The sequence below is a fragment of the Montipora foliosa genome, chromosome 3, assembly GCF_036669935.1.
Source record: "Montipora foliosa isolate CH-2021 chromosome 3, ASM3666993v2, whole genome shotgun sequence".
In the NCBI taxonomy this organism is placed as follows: Eukaryota; Metazoa; Cnidaria; class Anthozoa; order Scleractinia; family Acroporidae; genus Montipora; species Montipora foliosa.
Window position 1 is genome coordinate 7631020 of NC_090871.1, and position 21907 is coordinate 7652926.

General features: G+C 39.0%; 1 protein-coding gene across 3 annotated transcripts; it reads left to right on the forward strand.

Moving 5' to 3' along the window:
* The first annotated feature begins 974 nt into the window (after nt 1-974).
* Nucleotides 975-21907, forward strand: LOC137996638 (protein NLRC3-like). Of its 3 annotated transcripts, XM_068842151.1 has the most exons (7): nt 975-1115; nt 7691-7802; nt 9889-9977; nt 11026-11630; nt 13850-14065; nt 15816-15890; nt 17993-21907. In XM_068842151.1, exons 3-7 carry the CDS (start codon nt 9958-9960, stop codon nt 20926-20928), a joined length of 3852 nt encoding a protein of 1283 aa, XP_068698252.1. In that variant the 5' UTR covers nt 975-1115; nt 7691-7802; nt 9889-9957; the 3' UTR covers nt 20929-21907. The 3 variants fall into 3 exon arrangements, with proteins under 3 accessions (XP_068698252.1, XP_068698251.1, XP_068698253.1); XM_068842150.1 differs by lacking the exon at nt 7691-7802; XM_068842152.1 differs by lacking the exon at nt 7691-7802 and having other exon boundaries at nt 9899-9977.

Here is a 21907-nt window from a genome sequence, read left to right on the forward strand (position 1 = left end):
AAAAAATACCGTAAAAGCTCCCACTGTGGACCTTTGGAGGCTGAACACCCTAAGAGGCACCAAAACCGCTTTTTTAACCCCTAAAAGGAACGACGGAGCTCCCCCGTCTTTTTATAAAGGGAGTCCTCCCCCGCCGGGCAGTTAACCAGCCATTTGTTTTTATTATTTTTGTTTTGTGCTGTTCTCTTTTTCTCAATTGGAGAAAAAAAAGAAGAAACAAATTTAAAATTAGGAAAAACACAGTATAAATTAATAGAGAGGTTAAGCGTGTCGTTTACGGCCAACGGCAAACGGCAGGCTCTTGCTTGTCACAAAAGCGTGAAAATTCTCTCATTTTAACTTGTCTCGTTCCTTTGGGAAATTGGGTTCCTACATTTTTGGTAAAACCCTAATTTCACTCACGTCGTTTGACGTTTGCTGTTTGACGTTAACGTCGTGCTTGTTCACCGATCAACTCGAAAGTTTAACATCCCCCCCCCCCGCCGGGCAAACCTTTTGAAGATTGGCTCGTTCAAATTCCCGCCCCCACGGGCCAAAATAGTGTTTAAATGTCCTAACCTGTCGTCGGATTTGTCTGTCTGTCCCCAACTTTTGAAGACCTTTTTTGTAAGCCAGTCGCTCACAAATGCTATATCTCTTCCTTTAAACTGTTTCATTTCGAAACCTGACTCTTCTGCAGGAAAAGAAAACAAACAGCGGTTACAAACATTTTCATTTTATACTTGACGTTTCGTATGTTGCAGCATACATCATCAGAAGTGACGGTTAAAACTGTTACACAGAATTTTAAGATCTGGTTCAATTTTCCTCATCCCACGCAGGCAAAGGTCAAATTCCCCACTCCCCGGGCACAAAAAATAGCCAAATGCCCGGGGTTTGCCCGGGGGGTGGGGTGGGATTGTTTCGATTACTTCCCGTCCTAGCTGGGAAAAAAAAATGGATCACGTGACTCTACAAGGAAATGAAAAATTGGGCGTCGACCGTCGATTGGACTTCGTATCTTCCCCGTCGTTGTCTTGCCGAATTTTCTTCCTGCCTCCTCCACTTAAACGCGTGCTACACAGGCTATCCGTATGGTGATGGTATCTGATGCAGTTTTGAGCAATAATTCAACGGTAAGTGTCTCAAGAGATGACGAGGATCTTGCTTTGTGATCTTGTTTATAGGGTTGGTGAAAGAGACCCTTTAACACAAGGAATCCCCCGACAACCAAATGTACTTTTGCCTAAAATTTACATGTCATTGAATTTGAATGTTCCTTTTGTTTCTATATGCTTCGTTCTTAGAAGCGTTAAGGGATATGTCAATAACTGGCCCGGTTTTATAAACTCTCTTCGTGGGGGTTTTTGGAGCTTCCCTTGAAACAGACCAAATGCGACCAAAATATGATTTTCGACAACCTATTTTAGACTTTATTCAAAAGCCGAAAATCTGTTTCAGACCTTTAGGAAGAGTGTATGTGCCTTGTGCATTTTTTATTAGTTATAGTACTAGATTGTGCACAAGGCAAATGGAATCTTGGGTGTCGTCTATAGAACTCTTGGGCCCTCAAATGTACAAGCTTTCTCTACCCTGTATAAGTCCTTAGTGCGACCTGTTCTCGAATATGCCGTTCCAGTCTGGTGCCCATACCTAGTCAAGGACATCCTAGCACTCGAAAAAGTCCAGAGGAGAGCATCGCGCCTTGCATTAGGTCAAGGAAGAGGAGATATGAAGTATGAAGACCGCCTCAAAATTCTAAAATGGCCCACTTTAGAGAAACGCAGACACTACATCTCCCTTGTAGAGTGTTATAAAACCGTATTTGGCCTAAATGGTTTAAATTTTAGTGACTTTTTCGAACTAGCTTTAGATACCCGGACACGTGCTAATCATCCTTTTAAATTATTTGTGAAAAGCGCAAAAGTAAATCCTTATAAATACTCATTTTTCGTTCGTATAGTAAAGGATTGGAACAACCTACCACTGCACTTAGTAGAAGCTGAATCTTTTAACATTTTTAATACCAGACTGAAGTCTTTCCTTAATTTGTAAATTTGTAAATATGTAATTATGATGCTTGTTTTAGTTTTTAATTTCAGGAAACGTTATAGGGTCAACCTCGTGTTTCCTTTTCATGATGTATTTTTATATTCTATTTTTTCATCGTGAATAAATTATGCTTATGCTAGATGAGTGACAGTAGTGATCGGTGGTGAGCAGCTACATTAATATCGATATCAAAACCTATTTAATTTAAGGAGGCTTGAAATGGTTTCTCCTTTTTCAAACAAATAAACATACAGTATTCTGTCCCTAGAAATAGTTAGGGTAATCATATCAAGATGAAATTTGGCCAGGGTATTAAGTACCCATCCTAGATTTTCCTCCAAAATAATGTTACCATGGCAATGATATGAGGCATTTCTTTGAGCCTTAAAATCTACGTATGTTGTCTTTTTTGAAGAAACAGGACGGTGAAATTAAAATTCCCATTCAGCGTCACCAGATAATGGTAGAAATACTCTCTAAAATATTTAAAATTCAACGAAATATGTAGGCCAGTTTTTCGGAAAAATCAGTTTTTTTGAAATGTCTCCAACTTTTTTTTTCACCTACAGAATTTTTTTAAATTTGCAAGACAAACGGTTGAAATTAATCTAAGCTAAAATGCAAAAAATGAAAAAAATTCACCATCCGGAAGCAGAGATATAAACGAGTAAAGCTGCAAAATCAGGAAAAATGAGGGGGTTACAAGATCAGCATTTACGCATGCGTCACCCACGCATTCGAGTCTGTGCGCAAGTGGAGCTACAGGCCAACACAAATGGATTTAAGTGACCGTTAAACCGTTTGTGTAGAATTTTCATAATTTTTGTGAATAGATGTCTATTTATATTCCTTATATATAGGAATTAGGAGAAAGGTGAGCGAAAATAGTGGTATTTGTTTATTTCTGGTGACCCATTTGAATCATGAGCTGATGCGAGCAGCATATGAATTGCATGTGTGGCTTACACGTGCGCGCTCAGCTGAAAACCCTTTCGAGCCTCCTAGCCTTGACCAACACTCAGGGTCTTGAAAATAACTGAGGAGAAAGTGCTGTCTTTCTTTGTAATTACATCTGCAAATGGTTAGACTTTCAAGTCTTCTCGGACAAGGACTGTAAACCGTAGGCCCCGTCTCACAAGTATCTTCTATGTTCATAACCTTCCTGTGGAATGTTAAAGAACCCACACACTAATCGAGAAGAGTAGGGGATGAAATTCCCGATGTTGTGGCTGCCTTTTGTGAGTATATGGATGGGTGGGTATAGCAGGTCCACATCAGCTGAATAGCTGCCAAAACTTCAACCTGCTGAAACAAATAAGGAACAAACAAAACAAACAAACAATTAGACTACTCAGCCAATCTCAACCTGTAGTAAAACCAAAACCAAAACCAAAACAAAAGAAGTGGTCTAATTACTTTCAACACTCAATATTGAAAACCACTCTTAGTAAATACTAAGTAAACCTAGCTTGCTTGTGCTGTACATACTAAGGAATATTGGCGGAGGGTCAATATTCCAGAGTAACTGGCCCCGGCACTTGGTTTAAGCAAGAGGTTAAGTATAGTGGACCCATTCTGTATTACAGTTGATCCATTCTCAGGCTGTTTTTGGCTTATTACTGGGTTGCCAGTATGGCAATCCCAGTCGGAAAGTGGGTGGGATTTGTTCGTTTTATTTTTTTATTTTATTTTCATTGTCGGTAAAAGTCTTGCCTGTCACTCCCCTGGTAAGTGGTGTCTTTGTGCATAGAGCCTTCTGAGCGTATTTTCTTAGGATCGAGAGGGTAGTGGAAATGCATATATTTCTATGGTGGACACAGTAGAATCATTAACTTAGCCTGCAATGGCATCGAAAGTCATGTAACGCGAATGGTGTTTTAGTGGATCCTTAAACAAAATATACCCTTATGGAGCTCAATAATGGAAAGTCAGTTGGATAAACTAGGCAGGCGGCAAAAAACAAACACCTGGAATCTTAAAAGTGACGAGTAATGGACTTCGACAACAATCTATCGCCTGTCGAGCCGAAATCAAAGTGAGCTATATTTCAAATATTTTACCAAGTGTGCCATATGTAGAACACTGAAACCAAATGGAAAATTCTCTGATAACTTATGGGTTCAACAAAGACAGAGAACGAATCGAACACCTTACGTGGATCTGTGATCAACTCTGCACAGTCTTCAGTAAAAACATAATTGGAAATGTGACAGCCAAGAATTATTTGAAAGAAAGCTTGTCATCTATTTTGTGCTTCATTATTCAATGAAAAGGTTCTTCATGGAAGCAGTTTGATCCTGAAATTTAGTTTGTTGCAATATTGCGCATATTTGGCACGACTGAGTTTCTTCTCTTCACGCACGTAATGAAATAGAAGGGGTTTTTGCCTCTAATAGCAAATATCATATGTTGTTTGCTTCAAAAAATTGTTCGCTGGAAAAGGTGGCCTTTATGAATTCATCATGTTTTATGATATGCGAGCTTAACTGGATAGTTTTTATGGCAATAGTAAAGCATTTTCTTGTTATTCAAGGAAAAGGTTCTTCAGGAAACCTGAAGTACATGGTAATTTGACACAATTGAGTTTCTTGTCTTCACGCACGCAATGAATTTTCGCCTCTAAGAGCAAATATGTTGTTTGTTTCAATTAATTTTTCGCTGGAAAAGGATTCTGTGGTATTTTCTGCCTTTGTGAATTATATTATCATGTTGTGTATTGAATTTTTGAGCTTACGGTTGAAATGTGATATGGGAGTCAGGGTTGTCATTACGTTTTGAAGAAGGTGTAACACTCAAGATTTCACCTGTAACATGTAAATACATGACCAAAGGCCATGGAAAGGAAGGCTTAAAGGGCCTGAGTCCCTTGGGGGTTCTGGGGGCATGCTCGCCCAGAAAATTCTTAAAATTAGACCCTCGGAAATGCATTTTCCAGCACTCTGAGGTGCAAATTGTATATTTTCTCAATCAAAAAGTGATAAAAATAAAACAGGGTGAAAAGATCATAATGAATAAAGATATTTACTAGCCATGTGGAAATAGTCATGCATCACAGAACCGCGAAAAATGGTCAGTGGAATCCCATTTATATCAAGTACAGTGCATTGATAATGATTTTGTTGCTGAAAATGGTGTCGGAATCCAACAACGATCGATCGGGGGTGTTCTACAAAGGTTTTTTACAGGAAAGGTTTGGATTTTTACCAAAAACACATCTTAGAATCAGGAACACAGACAACACAAGGCAGCAATTATATTTTCTTCAGAAGGTAAATGTTTATAAATAAATCTCAATTTGGTTGGCCCCATGAATATTCATTCAGCAGCAACCATCACCTGTAACATTGACTGGGCTCAGCCGTAACAGGTGTTACAGGTTACGGCCTCTAATGACCGCCCTGGGAGAATGTTTTTAGTATTGCTCTGTAAGCAGGAAGGTTTCACAGGCCTGTTGAAAGCATGCTTGAGATTCAACAAAACGAGCCCCAAAATCAGTGAAAAATTGTGACGCCGATGAATAATAAAGTAGCTGCTATTTCCAAAATGATGGAATTAATTACCTGGTGATAAATAATGTCGTACTCGTCTTGGAGAGTAAATTTTGACTTTGCATAAACAAATGGTCAACCTCAAGAGTTGGGCGATTGTGATCTTTGTTTTGACTTTGCTCATTTTATTGTCAAACTTTATAACACTTGACAGAAAAAGAAAGTTACAAAAACCCGGTATCTTGCCATCATTTGACACAGATGCTTCACTGTTTGGCGAGTAAACATGCCGCGGTAACTTAATCACGGCGCCCGCTGAATTCCGGCCATGTCACTTTCGATTTTGCGATTTATTTGAACCTAGCAAAAATCTCTCAAAATGTTTGTTGCTGATTGTAACTTTTATTCACAGTTCAAAATTAATGTTGTTTTCATGTTGTAAATATTTTATTCTCGATCGAACATCCCGGAAACTTCCTTCTGCTCTTTCTAAAAACTGTAGTTATTTACTTTTGCATCAATATTTGTTTTGCATAAAGCAAGCTAACAAAATCTGTACCTTGCTGAGTTCGCATTTGTTAGCGTTAATAGTATTTTCGGTCCGATGCTTGTGTTTTGTGAGGGGTATATTGTTTTGATCTCCCATCCAGATACTTTAACCCCAGCAGACTCCTATTAACTTCAGTGAACTTTAGTATTACAATTTAGCTGTCAGATGCTCAGAGGGCACGCTTAAACTTGTGGTAAAAGAAGTTGTGAGGGAACTTGAAAGTTATCAACATGTCAGCCTAGAAGCCAATGTTTCTCGCTTCTCTTTTATTTGTTATTCTTCAGAGAGTGGAATGCTGTAGTTCAATACCACACAATTCAGTGCCTTCGGATTTTCTCTAACACGTACTGCAGGCAACCCAGTGTATGCTTCACAGAAGCATCTCGTTTTCCATATTTTTTGTGCTTACGGGCTAGCCCGTAATGCACAATGTCATCGGGGTTGTCTGAGTGAGTGAGTGAGTGAGTGAGTGAGTGTGTGTGTTAAGGTTGCGTGCATGAATCACCAAACTAATGAGGTCTTTATTCAGTTTTAACAATTGAATTTCATTTTACAGTTATTCTGTTTGCTGCCTACTTGTTGCCCTTTCCTTTCTTAAGGACGCATGCGCTCATTGCTACCGCACATCCTTACAGCGCACGCAAATTCACATGCCATGTCATGCATCAAGCGCGCACGCTAAGTACTAAAATGAACAATGATAGGGCAGATGGCCATTGCTATAATAGCTTTGCTTGGATTTAACGATCTTTGATGTTCGGTAACCCTTTTTTACCTTTTCAGAAACAGATTTTATTTACAAATTATCTCCACATTGTCCAAAAATAAACAAAAAATCAATGTGGGAAGTTAAAAAAGTTTCAAGATTTCTGTCCTCGGGACATGGAATCCTGCCATCTTGCGGCTGCAAGGCCCCATGAAACTATGGTTGCTAAAATGCGAACTTGTTCTTTAAGGAACCTCAACAGTTAACTAAATTCACTTGATGAGTCCACTTAAAGAAAGTTTGGTAGAGAACAATTCACTTCAAAGATGTAATTGCAATATTTTTGGGCTTACAGACACTCTGGCCTTATTCGCTAAAGTAGCCGGATTTTTTCAGATTTAGGGTGTTCTTCCGGGCAAGTTCTCTCCAAAACAAAGTCGGTAACCTCCCATTTTTTTTTACATTTCTGACATCACTAACTCATCATCTTTCAAAAAAGAAAAAAAATCAATGTTAGAAAATTTTCACGTGAACTTCCTTAATTTTCCTTGTGAAAAGAGAAATTTTACAGAATTTATGGCAAGATTTCGACAATCGCATGATAATTTGGTTGGCAAATGTGTTGGGGAAGCTGGTAGGATTTGAGCGGAAAAACAGCCTTTGAAGTCAAAATGCCCACAAAACCTCCCCAATCATGTCAATCATGTTGATATTCCAGTAAGATGTCTGATATTTTCAAATTTTGAAACATTTTGTAAAAGTCTCATCAGTTGTCATGAAAGGGAACTTGCTTTCTGACACTTGCCGACGCGATGTGCATATTTTTGTCATGTTGAGATCTCTTATGCCAAAAAATCATAATCAACTGACCATTTGTTTTGTTTTGCTGAAATTTAAAATATCAATTCCTCACAGGTAGAGGTTAGACTTCTCAGGCTGGCATATTGACACCTGCCGAGATGCGTTAACTAACTTATGGTGGTAGCTAGTTGAAGCAAGACGACATTAGAGTGGGTTTTTAGGCAAGGTAATTTTTTTGTCCTGTAAACAACTTTATACTTTGACATGTGCCAATAGACGGGATGTACATGTTTTTGGCATGTTGAGATCCAGATGTTTAATTAATGCCAAATTTTGCAGAAATTTAAAATATGAATTCCTGACGGGTAGAAGTAAACTTCCTTTTAGATGAAAATTCTTTGTAGACTGAAAGTTGCTGAGATATATGGTAAATAAAAAGAACTTAAATTTGAAATTTGATAATCTAATTTTGGTAGCTAATTAAAACCAATATCAGAAAGGTCACGAATTTACCTTTAAATAATTTTCCGGGGAAAATATTGTGATTTTCATCCAAACCTAAAAATTTTGGCGGAAAACTCAAAAATCGGGAGGTAACTTAAGGTATCATGCAAATAAAGATACCAGATACTATCAAGTGACTTGTTCATGATTTGTTTTCTCTCTTAAAGTTTGTACATCTCCCATGATATAAAATTATTTGACAAACGTATTAAACCTTGAGAATTACCAGACTGAGTGCTCTTCTTGAGTGAAAAAATAAATAACAAATGCAAAGGCAGGAACTGTTGCGTTGACCTTGATTTTCAAACAGTATCACCTACATGTACTGCCGGATTCCATCATGACTCTTTGGAGTAGAAATGTAGTTAAGACCTCTCCAGTGAGCTTTCAGATTTATTTTCCAGCCATAAGATGGATATATTTTCGAATTTTGAAACATTTTGTAATTTCTTCATCTGATAAACAACTTTATACTTTGACATATGCCAATAGATGGGATATGCATATTTTTGGCATGTGAAGATCGAGATATTTAATGCCGAAACTTTGTAGAAATTTAAAATATAAATTCCTGATGGGTAGAAGTAAATTTCATTTTACATAAATTCTTTGTAGACTGAAAGTTGCTGAGATGGTAAAAGAACTTGAAAGTTGATAATCTAATTTTGGTAGCTAACTAAAACCAAGACCAACTAAAACCAGAAAGGTCACGAAATTAACTTTGAATAATTTTCTGGAAAAAATGTTGTGATTTTCATTCAAGCCAAAAAATTTCATGGGAAAATCGGGAGCTTAAGCATTAACATCGCTCAAGCAAATGAAGCTACCTGATGCTATCAAGTGACATGCTCATAATTTGTTTTCTCTCTTTCTACATCACCCGCGATACAGAATTATTTGACAATCGTAATTAAACCTTGAGAATTACCAGTGCTCTTCTTGAGTGAAAAAATAAAAAAAACATCTAAGAAATTTTCAAACAGATCGACTTCTGCTGGATTCCATCTTGACTCTTTGCACACCTTACTACCCCTGGCTCATTATTTCGTTTTTTCTTTATTTTCCCTATAAATGCACCCATTCTTCCTTCCAAAATTCACTCAGTTTTTGTAACTGTTACAGTAGCCACATGCAGTGTTTATCTGAAAAACTTAATTGCAATGCTCTTCGTACATTCCAAGCATTCATTGTCAACGCCCATAATTACAAAAACATGTCAACAATCACACAGACAATGTTAACATTTGTTACCCGTAAACACATGTCCCCAGAGCGACCTATTTTTCTCACAAGAGACCACGTCCTGATTTAGCAACCACTTTTTGCTGTGCATGGAGTGGTCACTTAAGAGAGAGGTGACAGCATGTATTTGATAAGGGTGGTTTTCAATCAAGTGTTGAAAGTACATGCATTTTGCATTGGTTTTGCTTTACTGTAATTGCTGACTGTGCCTCTGATTGGTTTCAAAACTCATGCCTTTCTGAACCAATTAGATGTCAAACTAAAACCACTTGTAACTAAATGGTTGCATGTCTGTTCCCATATTTTGTGCTAGTAAATGTGTATATTGCTCTGAGGTTGGATTGGTTTGTTGTGTTGTTTTTATTAATTTTGTTGGGCCAGGGGACTACTAAATTGGTTTTCATTTTATTACACATACAGTTCAACCTCGCTATGTTTAACTCACAGGGAAAATGAAAAATTGTTCAAAATAGTGAAGTTTGAATTTCAGCCGGGTCCAACTGTTGTTGAAAATCACATTTAAATTAACTTTAAGATGATTAATGTACCTGTACTTTCTTATTTAGGCATTGCTAGGTAATCTGATGGTCAAAGACATGTAATACGTGTAATTTCATCATTATATAATTCACAAGATGGCAACAGCTTCCTCTGGGTAAGTTACTGTACACGTAAGATAATGTTCACTGTCTTGTAACATACATTATTTAGAAAATCACGTAGTTAAGACTGCTGCAGTTTTTAGGTACATGTGATGGAAATAGAAACCAGTAAACTAATTTTATAAAGCCTGTTTACATGGAGCTAGGAGGGTAACCCTCCTAGAGCTTCCTTTACACATGTTGGGTCATCCCTAGGACTTTAATAGCCATGCATGTATATGCTCGATAGATCAGCCCCTAAGTTGACGCCATTGAATTTGCATTTCATCTTGTTCTCTCTGATATATTTGAGAAGCAGTCCATACCATTTCTTCAAGTCTGTTATTTTCTTTTCTCTTTTGATTTACTGTGTGGCTGATCAAGAAGGACTCTGTCTGTCAAACCTTTGCATTTTGGACAAGATTTAATTTTGTCTATTAATTGGTCATTGCCGGGAGAATGTTCTATTCCAGCTGCCAAACTGTCACTCCGACTATTGTCCTGACTTTTTATATCATCCTGGCTTGGATTCACCACTCTTGCAAGCATAGTTCTCCGATTGTAATTCTCCAGGTTAATAAATGTGTGAAGCCATGGTTATACTTGGCGGGAATGTGACAGTTGTGTGATAACCCTAAATTTGACCCTACTAGGAGGGTAACCCTGCCTTCTAATGAACTTTTAAATGGCTTAATAAATCTAGAAGAACAATGCTAACAACCAAAATCAGTTTACCCGGCTTCCTAAATTGCTTGTAAAGAAAACCAGGAAAAACAGTAGAGGAGGGTATACATGTAACCCTCCTAGAAGGGTAACCAGAAGACAAAGGACTCCAAGACACCTCTGAACCTTGATTAGCCAAATAAACCAAGTCTAATTAAATTAAGCTTTGCTTAAATGACTCCTCCCTAAAGAGTGTTAAGTAATTTGCATTTGAAATTGCTTGAAAAGCGATCAGGTATCCTTCTTTCCAACCAGCATGGCAATAAATTATCGAGAAACTGCCATCTTTTGGGAATATTGTAATCCCCTGGCTAATAATATGTAACATTATACATTTAGGTCAAGCCATCTTGGTGTGACTGAAAATCAGAAACGATGGCTTGTGGCTGGAATAGCACTCAACAAGATCCTCATACCACAGATACGTCCATTTGTGGAACAAGGCATCAACACTGAATACAACAAACTGAAGAAGAGCCACAATATTCATGGACAAAGTACAGCTGGACGTCTTCAACGGTGGCCACCTACATGTAGAAAATTGTTGAAATATGAGAACATCAATGGAAATGATGTTCATGTCATATGTCGTGGAAAATTCAATTATTCTCTGTTTGACTGCCGAGTGATGTCTCATGTTGACTTTGCCAGGCTGTATGTTGAGAATTACATGGCCCACTTCACTGCCTTTGATGACCAATGTGATGCTTCAGCTGTGTTGACATTACTTGGTGTGGTGCCTGTATTCTCTGCGCCTGTACAAACGGCTGCAGGTGATGTCAGAATGGGGAGGAATGACTGGGCACACTGTGTCTTTGGCAAATGGGATCAAGTCAAGTATCAACAAAGTTTTATTGACATGGAACACCTAGTGAGAGTCATGGCTCTACCAGCTGCAGATGAAGGAAAACTTCTTGGAGAATTAAAAGACTGGGAAACTAAAGGTAATGTAAAGGGTGTTTCAAAGTTTGTTCTGATTTGTTTTCTTCATGATCATAACTTTTCATTATTTATTTAAATGTCTACCTCTTTAAAAATTAGGTATATTGTCTTTGCTTATTTTTCATTTGATCATTCAAATTAGTAGCAACCAGAATGCCTGCCTCTATTTTAGTGACATTTTCTAAGCGCCTAGGAGTAGGATGTGCGAGTTCCTTTACCGTTTCAAGAGTCACATTTTTCCATACAAAGTGTAGTTAACTTTTCAGCTCTTTCATCGTTTTGTGGGCTGGATCTTTGTACGTTGTCTCGTCAATTATACTCCATACGTTCTCAATGAGAGTGAGATCCGACGAGTTCACTGACCAGCGATGCTTGAGCCTCTCTATGGGTATTCCGAGCTTTCGTTGCCTTTCTTTTGCAAAATCTTCGATTTTTTAAAGCAGATCTTCATTTTGTAGATGGAAATCATTGCCTGACAGTGTAATTGGTGTAAATCACAGCTGAAAAGTTATCTCTCGGTTTAAATAACTGTATAAAATTGCGAAAAGCAAAATAAATTACTGCGCAAACAATATTAAACAAGGGAAATTAAAGGTCGTTTGGATTTCTTGGCAAGATTGTTCTGTTTGGTCAGTGTTTGATGTTATTTATGTCCTTTAGTTTCTTTTCAAGTTTTGTTTTATACAACCCCCCAAGCTTGAAGCTGGAACAGCAATCCTGTTTGAATCCTGTTCGGTTCCCACCCCGCTCAGAGTTTTTCTCTGTCCTTGTGTGGGCCCATTTCTGTCAGTGGGGCTGACGCTCACATGGTTCATATGGGATTGAAATCTAGCACTTCACATTACACTCTATTCCGTTAACTCTGTTTAAAATGTAAGTGCTACATGGCCAACGTGTAGCACTTCCCTGTTTGAGGAAGGACTGATAAGGGTACTGCTTCAGTAGTACACCATGTAATTAGATGTGCGTTTCCTTGCAATTCTTTCTCTGTGGCAACGAATTTCAGTCGCTTCATTTTCGAGATATTTGCCGTGTTAACTTTCCAAGGAGGCCTCTACTTGCAGCTGGTCATTCTGTTGTTCTTGGGTTTCTGATTCTACAACCTCTGCAACTGCACAGGTAGACTGTTCACAGCCTCTCTATTTTTCAATGCTCCCGTTTTGTGCTGGAGTCCAGGTCTCTTGCGATTCTATCCGTGTGTTCAATGTTTGAATAAAATGACGAGAAAATAGAGGGCTGTGAACAGTCTACTGCACAGGCAGTTGTAGTTTTCTAGTTTATAATGTTAAGAATTTGTGATACACCATGTGTATTTTGAAATTGAATTCTCTTTAATTTGTGGCCTTGTAATGGCCAGTTGGTTGAGGATGAGAAGAGGTGAAGGATATTTTTCCGGTTATACACTGTCTGCATTTTATTCTTTTTACTTTATATCTTAATGTTGGTCAGTAGTCCATCTTATTACCGGCATTTTTGAAATCTTCGCTTTAATCTTAAGATCTTAATTTTTTCAGCGGTAATGACCGCACCTTCGATTTCTTAAAAAATACCCATGGGCTCATCCTTGGCAAATTCTTTTGACACGATGTCTGAGTTGCCGTACTTCCCTTTCTTGATTGATTTTCAAGCACAGTTGGTTAAAACAAACGGTCATCTGCTTCTTGGTTTGTCTTTGAAGCACTCTCTTTTCGACCTCTTGTTCACCCAGTGTTCCGTCTTGTTAAAAAATTTAGCGATTTCTTTGACTGAATGACCAGATGGTCGTAATATGGCTCCTTGAGCTCTAGCATAAACAATGTCTGGCTTCTGACTTTTTGTGACAGAGAAAATGGAAAGTTCAAGAAAAAAAATCAGAGAATAGCAAGAAATTCGGGAAGGAACAGCATTCACAAAGGGTGGGAAAAAATGGTGGGAAAATGCATGTGTACACGTTTGCCACAAAAATTGAAACAAAGGCATCTACAGTGTAGTAGACAGTTAAAATTGCCTGCCATTTTAATTAATTCTCTACCTCAAGTTATTGAAAAAATCTAACAAACAAAAGATTTGTTAGAAAAATTAACAACTGTAATCGGATGTCAGTAAACAAAGGTCTGATGGTGCGACTGTATGAATGATCAACATACAACCTTTAATAGATATTTTTCTTACTAAATTGCTACTTATCAGGTAGTTATAATATTATTGGCACTGATCAGTTCTAGTTTTGTTTTGTTGGCAGGAACACATCTCTGCATGAATTCTTCCATAGACCCAGCCTTGTTACAACTGGTTCAACAAGGACTTCAGTCACTGCAAGATGATGTGAGGAACATGTCTGTAGAATTTGAGGAAGAGAAGAGAAAAGTCCAACATGAACTGAAAAATGTTGCAACATCTCTGGAAGCGGTGGAACAGAGGGTGCAAATGCTTGAAGACAGAATGGATCATTTTGAAGGTACATCTTAAGTAATGAATTGTTTTACAGTCAAACCTCTCCTCAACAGCCAACTTGGGTACTGTACAGGAGGTCCCATGTGTTAAGAGGCAATAAATCAATGAGTCATTGAGACTCGCAGTCAATATAGCAGTAATTTATTGATTAAGCCTAAGCCCTCGTTTCAGTGATTAGGCCTAAGCACTCTCTGAAATTTTAGCTTTCATTTTATGGGTTGGTTAACTGCACTAACTCATTGGCTCATTGACTCATAAAATTAATAGTGTACACACTGTACAGAGGTGGCCATTATATGGATGTAGGGGTGTAATCACCCTGTGAGCAGAGCCTCCTTTTGTCTTTTTCTTTACTGAGGAGGAGAAAAGGAGGCTCTGCCCTAATCGCGTCAACTCTTTGAAGCCGCCGCAGCCCGAACTTCTGGACTAGTCAATCTTGTTTTCTCTCATCAAACCGGTTTTTCCAGTGCGAGCGTCAATTTAGTGACAAAACTGATGGTTATAATTGAGCCCGCTGTACCATGAAAAACCAAGATGGCGGCGAGATCTGGCATATTGGGCTTGGGGTCGAGACTGCATCCTGGCAACATGCAGCGCATACTCAATAAAGATCTTGCTTGATTCATGCAGAGTCTTTCTCGAGAACGCCAAAATCGAGCAAGCAAAAGAAAGGCTCTGCTAACAGGGTGGGATGTAATATCACACCGTTTTTTTCAGGGTTTTTTCATTTTTGTTTTTTTAAAAAATGCGTAATATAAATATGCAAAAAAATCAAAATATATCAACAAAACAGAAACCAAACAGAAACAGACCAACCATGTACTGTACAGATCAAGTATCATGACCTTTTGCAATAAAAACTGGGTTATGGCCACCATTCATCAACCCTTGATTAACTGGCTGTTGTTGAGTGGTTCTTCCCTGACAGTTGGGCTGGCTTCAGTGGTCATTGCCATTGTGAAGAGGTGGCCATTGTAGAGAGTTTAATATAAATTAAGTGAATGTATGGACTGTCCACTGTAACAGAAAAAAGTGGCCATTGTAAAGAGGAGACTGTTAGTGGGAGTTAGAATGTATGTATGGAATAATTAATAAATGTTGGAGAAAGCAATGGATGGAGCTAGGAACTTATGGTAAATTGATCCAACATAATTAACTGACAACTGATCAAAATACTGCATGCAGAGCCGTGATGTGTACAAGTATGAACATAATAATTCTATAATTACATTAAATATAATTTGCCATACTAAACCTCCTACCAAAACAACACACATCTAAAGTAAACAACTGATGATCTGTCTCAACAAACCTCTCTGCCACCCCCATTACAAGAATTGGAAAAAAAAAACAAAAACTAAAAACAAATACCCAGCATGTGTGGGAGGGGCCAAAACCAATTATATGCAGTGTAAAACTGACTTAACATGAAACACAAAACTGTTTAATCTGATGCAAGGGCCTAGGGGTGTAGGTTGTGCAATTAATTGAAAGAGGGTAAATGAACTCTTGCATATATTTATGTGGTAATTTTACATGACTTGTTAAAAAGAAAACATACAGAGTGAGACAAAAGAATATAATTGTACTTGGCAAAGGTTTTTTTTGTTTCTGTCATCGATAGTTGTATTGTTTCAAATAAAAAAGGGAGTGTAATTTTGAAGCAGTACATGAAAACTGTTAGTTGTTTGCTAGGTTGCAAGTGTGCGTTTATTTATCATGTTTACATTTTGTAACTTTTACGTGCAATACAGGGGCAGTAAACCAGAAGATAGAGAGACTTGAGAGCAGTAAGCAGAGCACAGAAGACAAAGTAAATCTTCTTCAAGGTGATTAAAGTAATTATTTCGATGAGATTTTCCTGTTGTAATCTTTATAGAGAATTATAATGTCGATCTTCATGATGTGAGCATTGTTCGTGGAACAATGAACATCACATCTACGATACGAGTTTGCATAACAAAAGAAAAAACGCGCATCAAATGCGCGTTTGGAAACGCGCATTTAAAAACGCGTGTGCGCAAAAAACGCGCGTGCGTTTTGCATCTGCGTAGGACGCATATTTCTGGTCTGCACTGTAGACCGTGTCCTTACCCTTCCCACTCACACTCACCCATATCCTGCCCTAACAAGAAAAAGATTAGGGCGAGTCTCTGTTCTCCTTGGTCTGGGTACCTCCTTGGTACATTTTGTAGTCTGATCTAATAGATGCCAGTTCACAAATTGTGCCACCACTGTGTTTAGTATTGTTGTGCAACCACATAACATTGGCATCCCATTCAGAGCCATTTTTGGGGAACATTCATTGAAGTACTCAAAGAGTATACTATGACAGCCTATTACATGTATTAATATTCAATCAAATAATAGCAAAGGTAATTAAAAGCGCTCTGAAAAATGTCATGCCAGTGTGACCTGATGAGGTCATTTCATGTTGCTTAGGAATTAAATTAACAAAAACTCAGTGAACCGCAAGCTCAATCCATTCTTGGATTGATTTATTTTATTATTCTTGGAGATAAGATTTTACCACCAACAGGTTTATTGTTCCCTAGACTGTGATAGGGTTGAACGTTGAGTCTTTCAGTCCACAAGACAATCATGGTATCTTTGTTGTGTTCAGATCCAATTCAGATTACTTGGTTGGTAATAGCTAGGCCCATGAAATTTATTTACCTGATATTCATTTGTGTGAGAATAATTTTGTTTTTTTCTGGGTACCCACTTATAGAACAAGTGGAAGACTTGACAAAATCCAGCAGGCCGTGGGAACTTTCCTTGTACTTGTACATGTTCATTGCCGTGACTTTAACATCTTCAGTTCCCACGGCTTGCTCCCGTCTGACCCTGTAGCTCAGTCGGTGGAGCGGCGGAGATGTAACCGGAAGGTCGTGGGTTCAATTCCCACCCTGGTCGGGGTTTTCTCTGTCCTTGTGTGGGCCCATTTCCATCAGTAGGGCTAACGCTCATATGGTTCATATGGGAAAGAAATCTAACACTTCACATTACCCTCTATTCAGTTAACTCTGTTTAAAATATAAGTGCTACACGGCCAACATTTGTATAAACGTAACCTTTCCTTGTACTTGTACATGTTCATTGCCGTGACTTTAACATCTTCAGTTCCCACGGCCTGCTCCTGTCTGACCTTGTAGCTCAGTCGGTGGAGCGGCGGAGATCTAACCCGAAGGTCGTGGGTTCGATTCCCACCCTGGTCGGGGTTTTTCTCTGTCCTTGTGTGGGCCCATTTCCATCAGTAGGGCTAACGCTCACATGGTTCATATGGGAAAGAAATCTAGCACTTCACATTACCCTCTATTCAGTTAACTCTGTTTAAAATATAAGTGCTACACGGCCAACGTTTGTATAAACGTAACCTTTCCTTACACGGAAGATTAGATTTGCAGTGACGTATGTACTTCCTGTCAATTTCATCTTACGTTGCAGCAAAGTAAGAATGTAGTCGCTCTTTGATGTGTGCCAAGGTCTGCTTTTTCAGTTTAGGCTTTCCATTTTTGGGGGGTGTCACGTACATTTTCTAGAGCATAGAACTGAATTAAACAATGAGTTTGTATGGCATTAGGTTTCGGTTTGTAGTACATTGTGCTCTTCAGGGTGACGGTAATCGAGCTTCATTTATTCGTTCGTTCGTTCTTTCATCCATTGACACTCCTCTTAAAGTCATTGACACTACCCTCAATTAAAGTTAGAATATCATGCATTACAATATCAACTGCCTCACATTAGATGCAGTTTTTCTACTTGCTCAATAAGTTGCATCGTAAAGAGTGGTTGAGTTAGCTAACGGACGAACTAACGGACCTGTTTATCTTTGCTAGGCCGAAGTATTTTGTACGTACTTTTTGTGTTTTTGTTATTTATTGTGGGAACTGGACTTGTGTTTTTATTACACGGTTATTTGTTTTTCTAGCGTGTCCAGAGAAACTTGTAGAGCTTATCAAACGAGACTACAAAGGTGCTGTTCTTTGTCCGTTTCCATGGTGCGAGGATGAGCTACAATTGGAACTGTCCAACATCTTTACAAGATTAAAAATCATCAGCAAGAAAAAAGAACGCGCGAGGCGAACGGACAACATCGTAAATATGACAGATGTCTTCGCACCACATAAAGAATGTGACAAACCAAGAGTGGTGCTGATTGAGGGGGAGCCTGGAGTGGGTAAAACCACTTACTGTCAGAAGCTTGCATATGATTGGTCCATTGCGGGAATTCCACCTGAAGCTTCGTTTCCCAAAGTGGAGATACTTCTTCTTTTGAAGTGTCGTGACATGAAGACTGCTGACATCGAGGAAGACATCAATGATCAACTGCTACCACTCGATGCAGACAAGAAGGAGAAGGAAAACTTCTTCGAGTTCATTCGCCGTAATCAATCGAAAATCTTATTGGTTCTTGATGGGTTGGATGAATTACGTCATGACATGTTGCAGGGTTTCCTACCCTTGATTAAAGGCAAAGTGTTCTCCAATGTGTATCTAATGTTGACCGCTCGACACGAGGCAGGAACGGAGGTACGGCGATACTGTGACACACTTTTAGAGATTGTCGGCTACACCAATGAAGATGCTGACAGCTACATCAAGAAGTATTTCAGCAATCACGAGAATCCAAGCCTTGCAAAGAAAATGATCAAGAAATTGAACTGGCGTCCGCAGCTGAGGGAATTGACTGCCAATCCACTTAACACAGCTTTGCTGTGTCTTGTTTTTGAAGATTCAGAAGGAAAGTTCCCTTCAAACAGAACCAAGTTGTATGACGAACTTGTTTCATGTGCTTTGAGGAGATATTGTGCAAAGAAGGAAGTGTCTTTGTATAACAATGATCCCATTGAGGCATTTGCAGAACAGCTCAGTTTACTGGGAAAGATGGCCCTTGAAGCTCTATTAAATAATCAGGCTTATTTCACTGGAGATGAGTTGAAATGCCAATCAACCGAATTCCTAGAATTCGGTTTTCTTTCTCGAGAGGCTAGTGTAAGTAAAATCAGACCAAACCCGAGTTATTCATTTACGCATAAGACCTTTCAGGAATATTTTGCAGCGTTCCACTTGGCTCATCAACTGCTAAAAGGAGATAAAGAGAAGGTCACCCTGCTAGATCAGCTCAGTCCTGTTGACAAGTATTGGCAGGTGTGGGGATTTCTCATCACAGCGGTAGCAAGTAAGAGTGATGATGTAGCAGCTTTTCTCGTGTCATGTCTTTGCGATTCCTTCTGCCGTGATACACAAATCAGTTGGCTTCCAGCATTTAGTTGGGCAGATGAGGAAGAAGAAGATAGCGACAATAGCAGTGATGATTATGTTTTCGACGTCACGAGCTACGACGAGGAGCACGACGAGGAGCACGACGACGAGGACGAGGACGAGGACGAGCACGACGAGGACGGCGAGGACTTCGACTACAACGAAGACGCGGACGGTTTTGAGGTTGACGTTTGTAAAGATGATTCTTTTTCCTGGAGTCGGCATTCCGAACTTTCAGCATTCGAAGGTAATGTAAGGAAGGAACGTTTTTTAACTGAAACATGTAACCTTATTGCTGATTGTGAAGGTGGGAGAAATAAACTAAAGGATTACCAGAAGAAGATGATACATACACTTGCAAGCTGCTTTGCTTTGTTTAAAGTGCACGTCCTCTCGTTTCGTGTTCACAACATGCTCGTTCTCTGTGAATATCTGAAAGAAAATTCCGCACTGACAGAGTTGACTTGGTGCTTTGACTTACATGAGTTAGCACTGGAAACAATTAAGCATGTTCTTCAGACAAGTCAGAGGTTGGCGGGCTTACATCTGCTGACTGGCTTAAACGACTCGTTGTCGGCGGGCTTACATCTGCGGACTGACTTAAACAGCACATCACTTGCACCAGCTCTTCAGTCGAATAGCACGTTAACTCATCTGAATCTGCCACGTGCCAAGATCCGTATTTCAGGGGCTAAAGCACTAGGAGAGGTTCTTCAATCAAATCGTACTTTGACACATTTGAATCTGCATGATAATAAGATAAGTCATATTGGAGCACAAGCTTTAGCAAAAGGCCTGCAATCAAATAATGTGTTAACGTATTTGGATCTCAGCTTTAACTTTATTGGCGACCAAGGAGCCGTAGCGCTTGCTCATGTTTTGGAGTCCAACCATACCTTAACCTATTTAGATGTGGGTAATTTTGAAGAGTTTTTAAAAGGAAAGCCAAATTGTTTTCTTCCCTTTCCTAATCGTAATGAACCTTATTCTGAACCTATTGGTGAATCAGGGGCATTAGCAATAGCACATGCTCTCCAATCTAATTGTTCACTGACTTACTTAAATCTTGAAGTTAATAATGTCAATGACTCAGCCGCAGCAGCGCTTGGACAGGCACTCCAATCAAACTGCACTCTGACTCATTTTTATCTAAGGGATATTTTCCTCCCAACCCAAATTCACTTCGGCAATTCAGGAGCAGTAGCCTTTGCAAAGTCTCTTCAATCAAGTGGTACTCAGTTGACCCGTTTGGATTTGTGTAATACATCGATCAACTCTTCAGTCGCTATGGCTCTCGCAGAGGGTCTTCAGTCTAATCGTTCTCTTGAGCGTTTAGATTTAGGTAACAACGAAATTGAATGTTCAGGAGCAGAAGCCCTGGCAAAGGCCCTGAAATCAAATCGTGCTTTGACGCATTTACAGCTGCGTTCAAACCACATCGGCGATTCAGGAGCCACAGAGTTTGCAGAAACTCTTCGATATAATGATACTTTGACCCTTTTAGACTTGCGGGATAATCGGATTGGCGAGTTGGGAAAACATAAGCTCCGACAGCTTAATCCGCGGACGAGTTGCACGCTTAAGTTTCACGAGCAAAGGTAGGCACGTTACATTTAGCATTTAGTCAGTACGGTTTCAAATTTCCATGCTCGTTGGAACTGAAATAACGCGAAGAAAGTTTAAGCCACACGAGAAAGATGTGAATCTGGTTTCGGATAGTTCGTTTTATTTGCAGAACAGTGATTTAGGCCTATGGTTTGCCTAATGAAAGGAACTTACAGTCTAAAACTAGATTATTATTAGATGATTATCTAATGTTGGTTTGCCTGTATCCGGTGGGAGATCAGATTCTGAAGGAGCGGTTAGTGACCGTTGGGAAGTCAGTGGTGGGGTGACAAAGATTCTCTTAAGATTCTGGCTTCTCGGTTCATTTCAGGTTAAGGACGATGCCTACTATTGTTATTGCGCATATGTTTTGCGCATCTCCAGATACTTTCCTATCGGTGATGCTTACTGATGCAAGGATATTTTTCCACGGTTTAAAACTATGCAGAGAAAGTAGATCTTCGTAAGTACTCTTGGTATCCAAAAAGAAAATTAAGGGGTAAGCGTGCATTCTGTACAGATAATTGAGTTTCAAATTGAGAAAGAACGCCATACATTGTTTTGTATTTTAGAGCTTTTTACTAATATTGTTCATGAATTATCTTTGAAAAATGCGTGGTTACCCCCAATCTTCTTTCTGGATTTCAGTAACACTTGTTAAGATCTACCTTTCCTGCATAATCATAATTTGAAGCAAAAATACCTTTGAATTAGTAGGCACCGTCCTTAACTTGTTCATAATTGTAGAGAAAGCAGTTGGCTTTTTAGTGGATTGTTTTTTTCTCATATTCTTGTAAATGAAGCACGCATATTTTCAGTTGGTTACACAACATAATCATTGTTTTGTACTGACGATGTATTTTAGCATGCTACAACCTTTTTCGGCAGATTGCTTTTATAGTGGAGATTTAGGTTGCTCTCGATTGACTTTAGTCTGGGAAAAGAAGAAATACAATACCCCCGACGATTCGTTTGA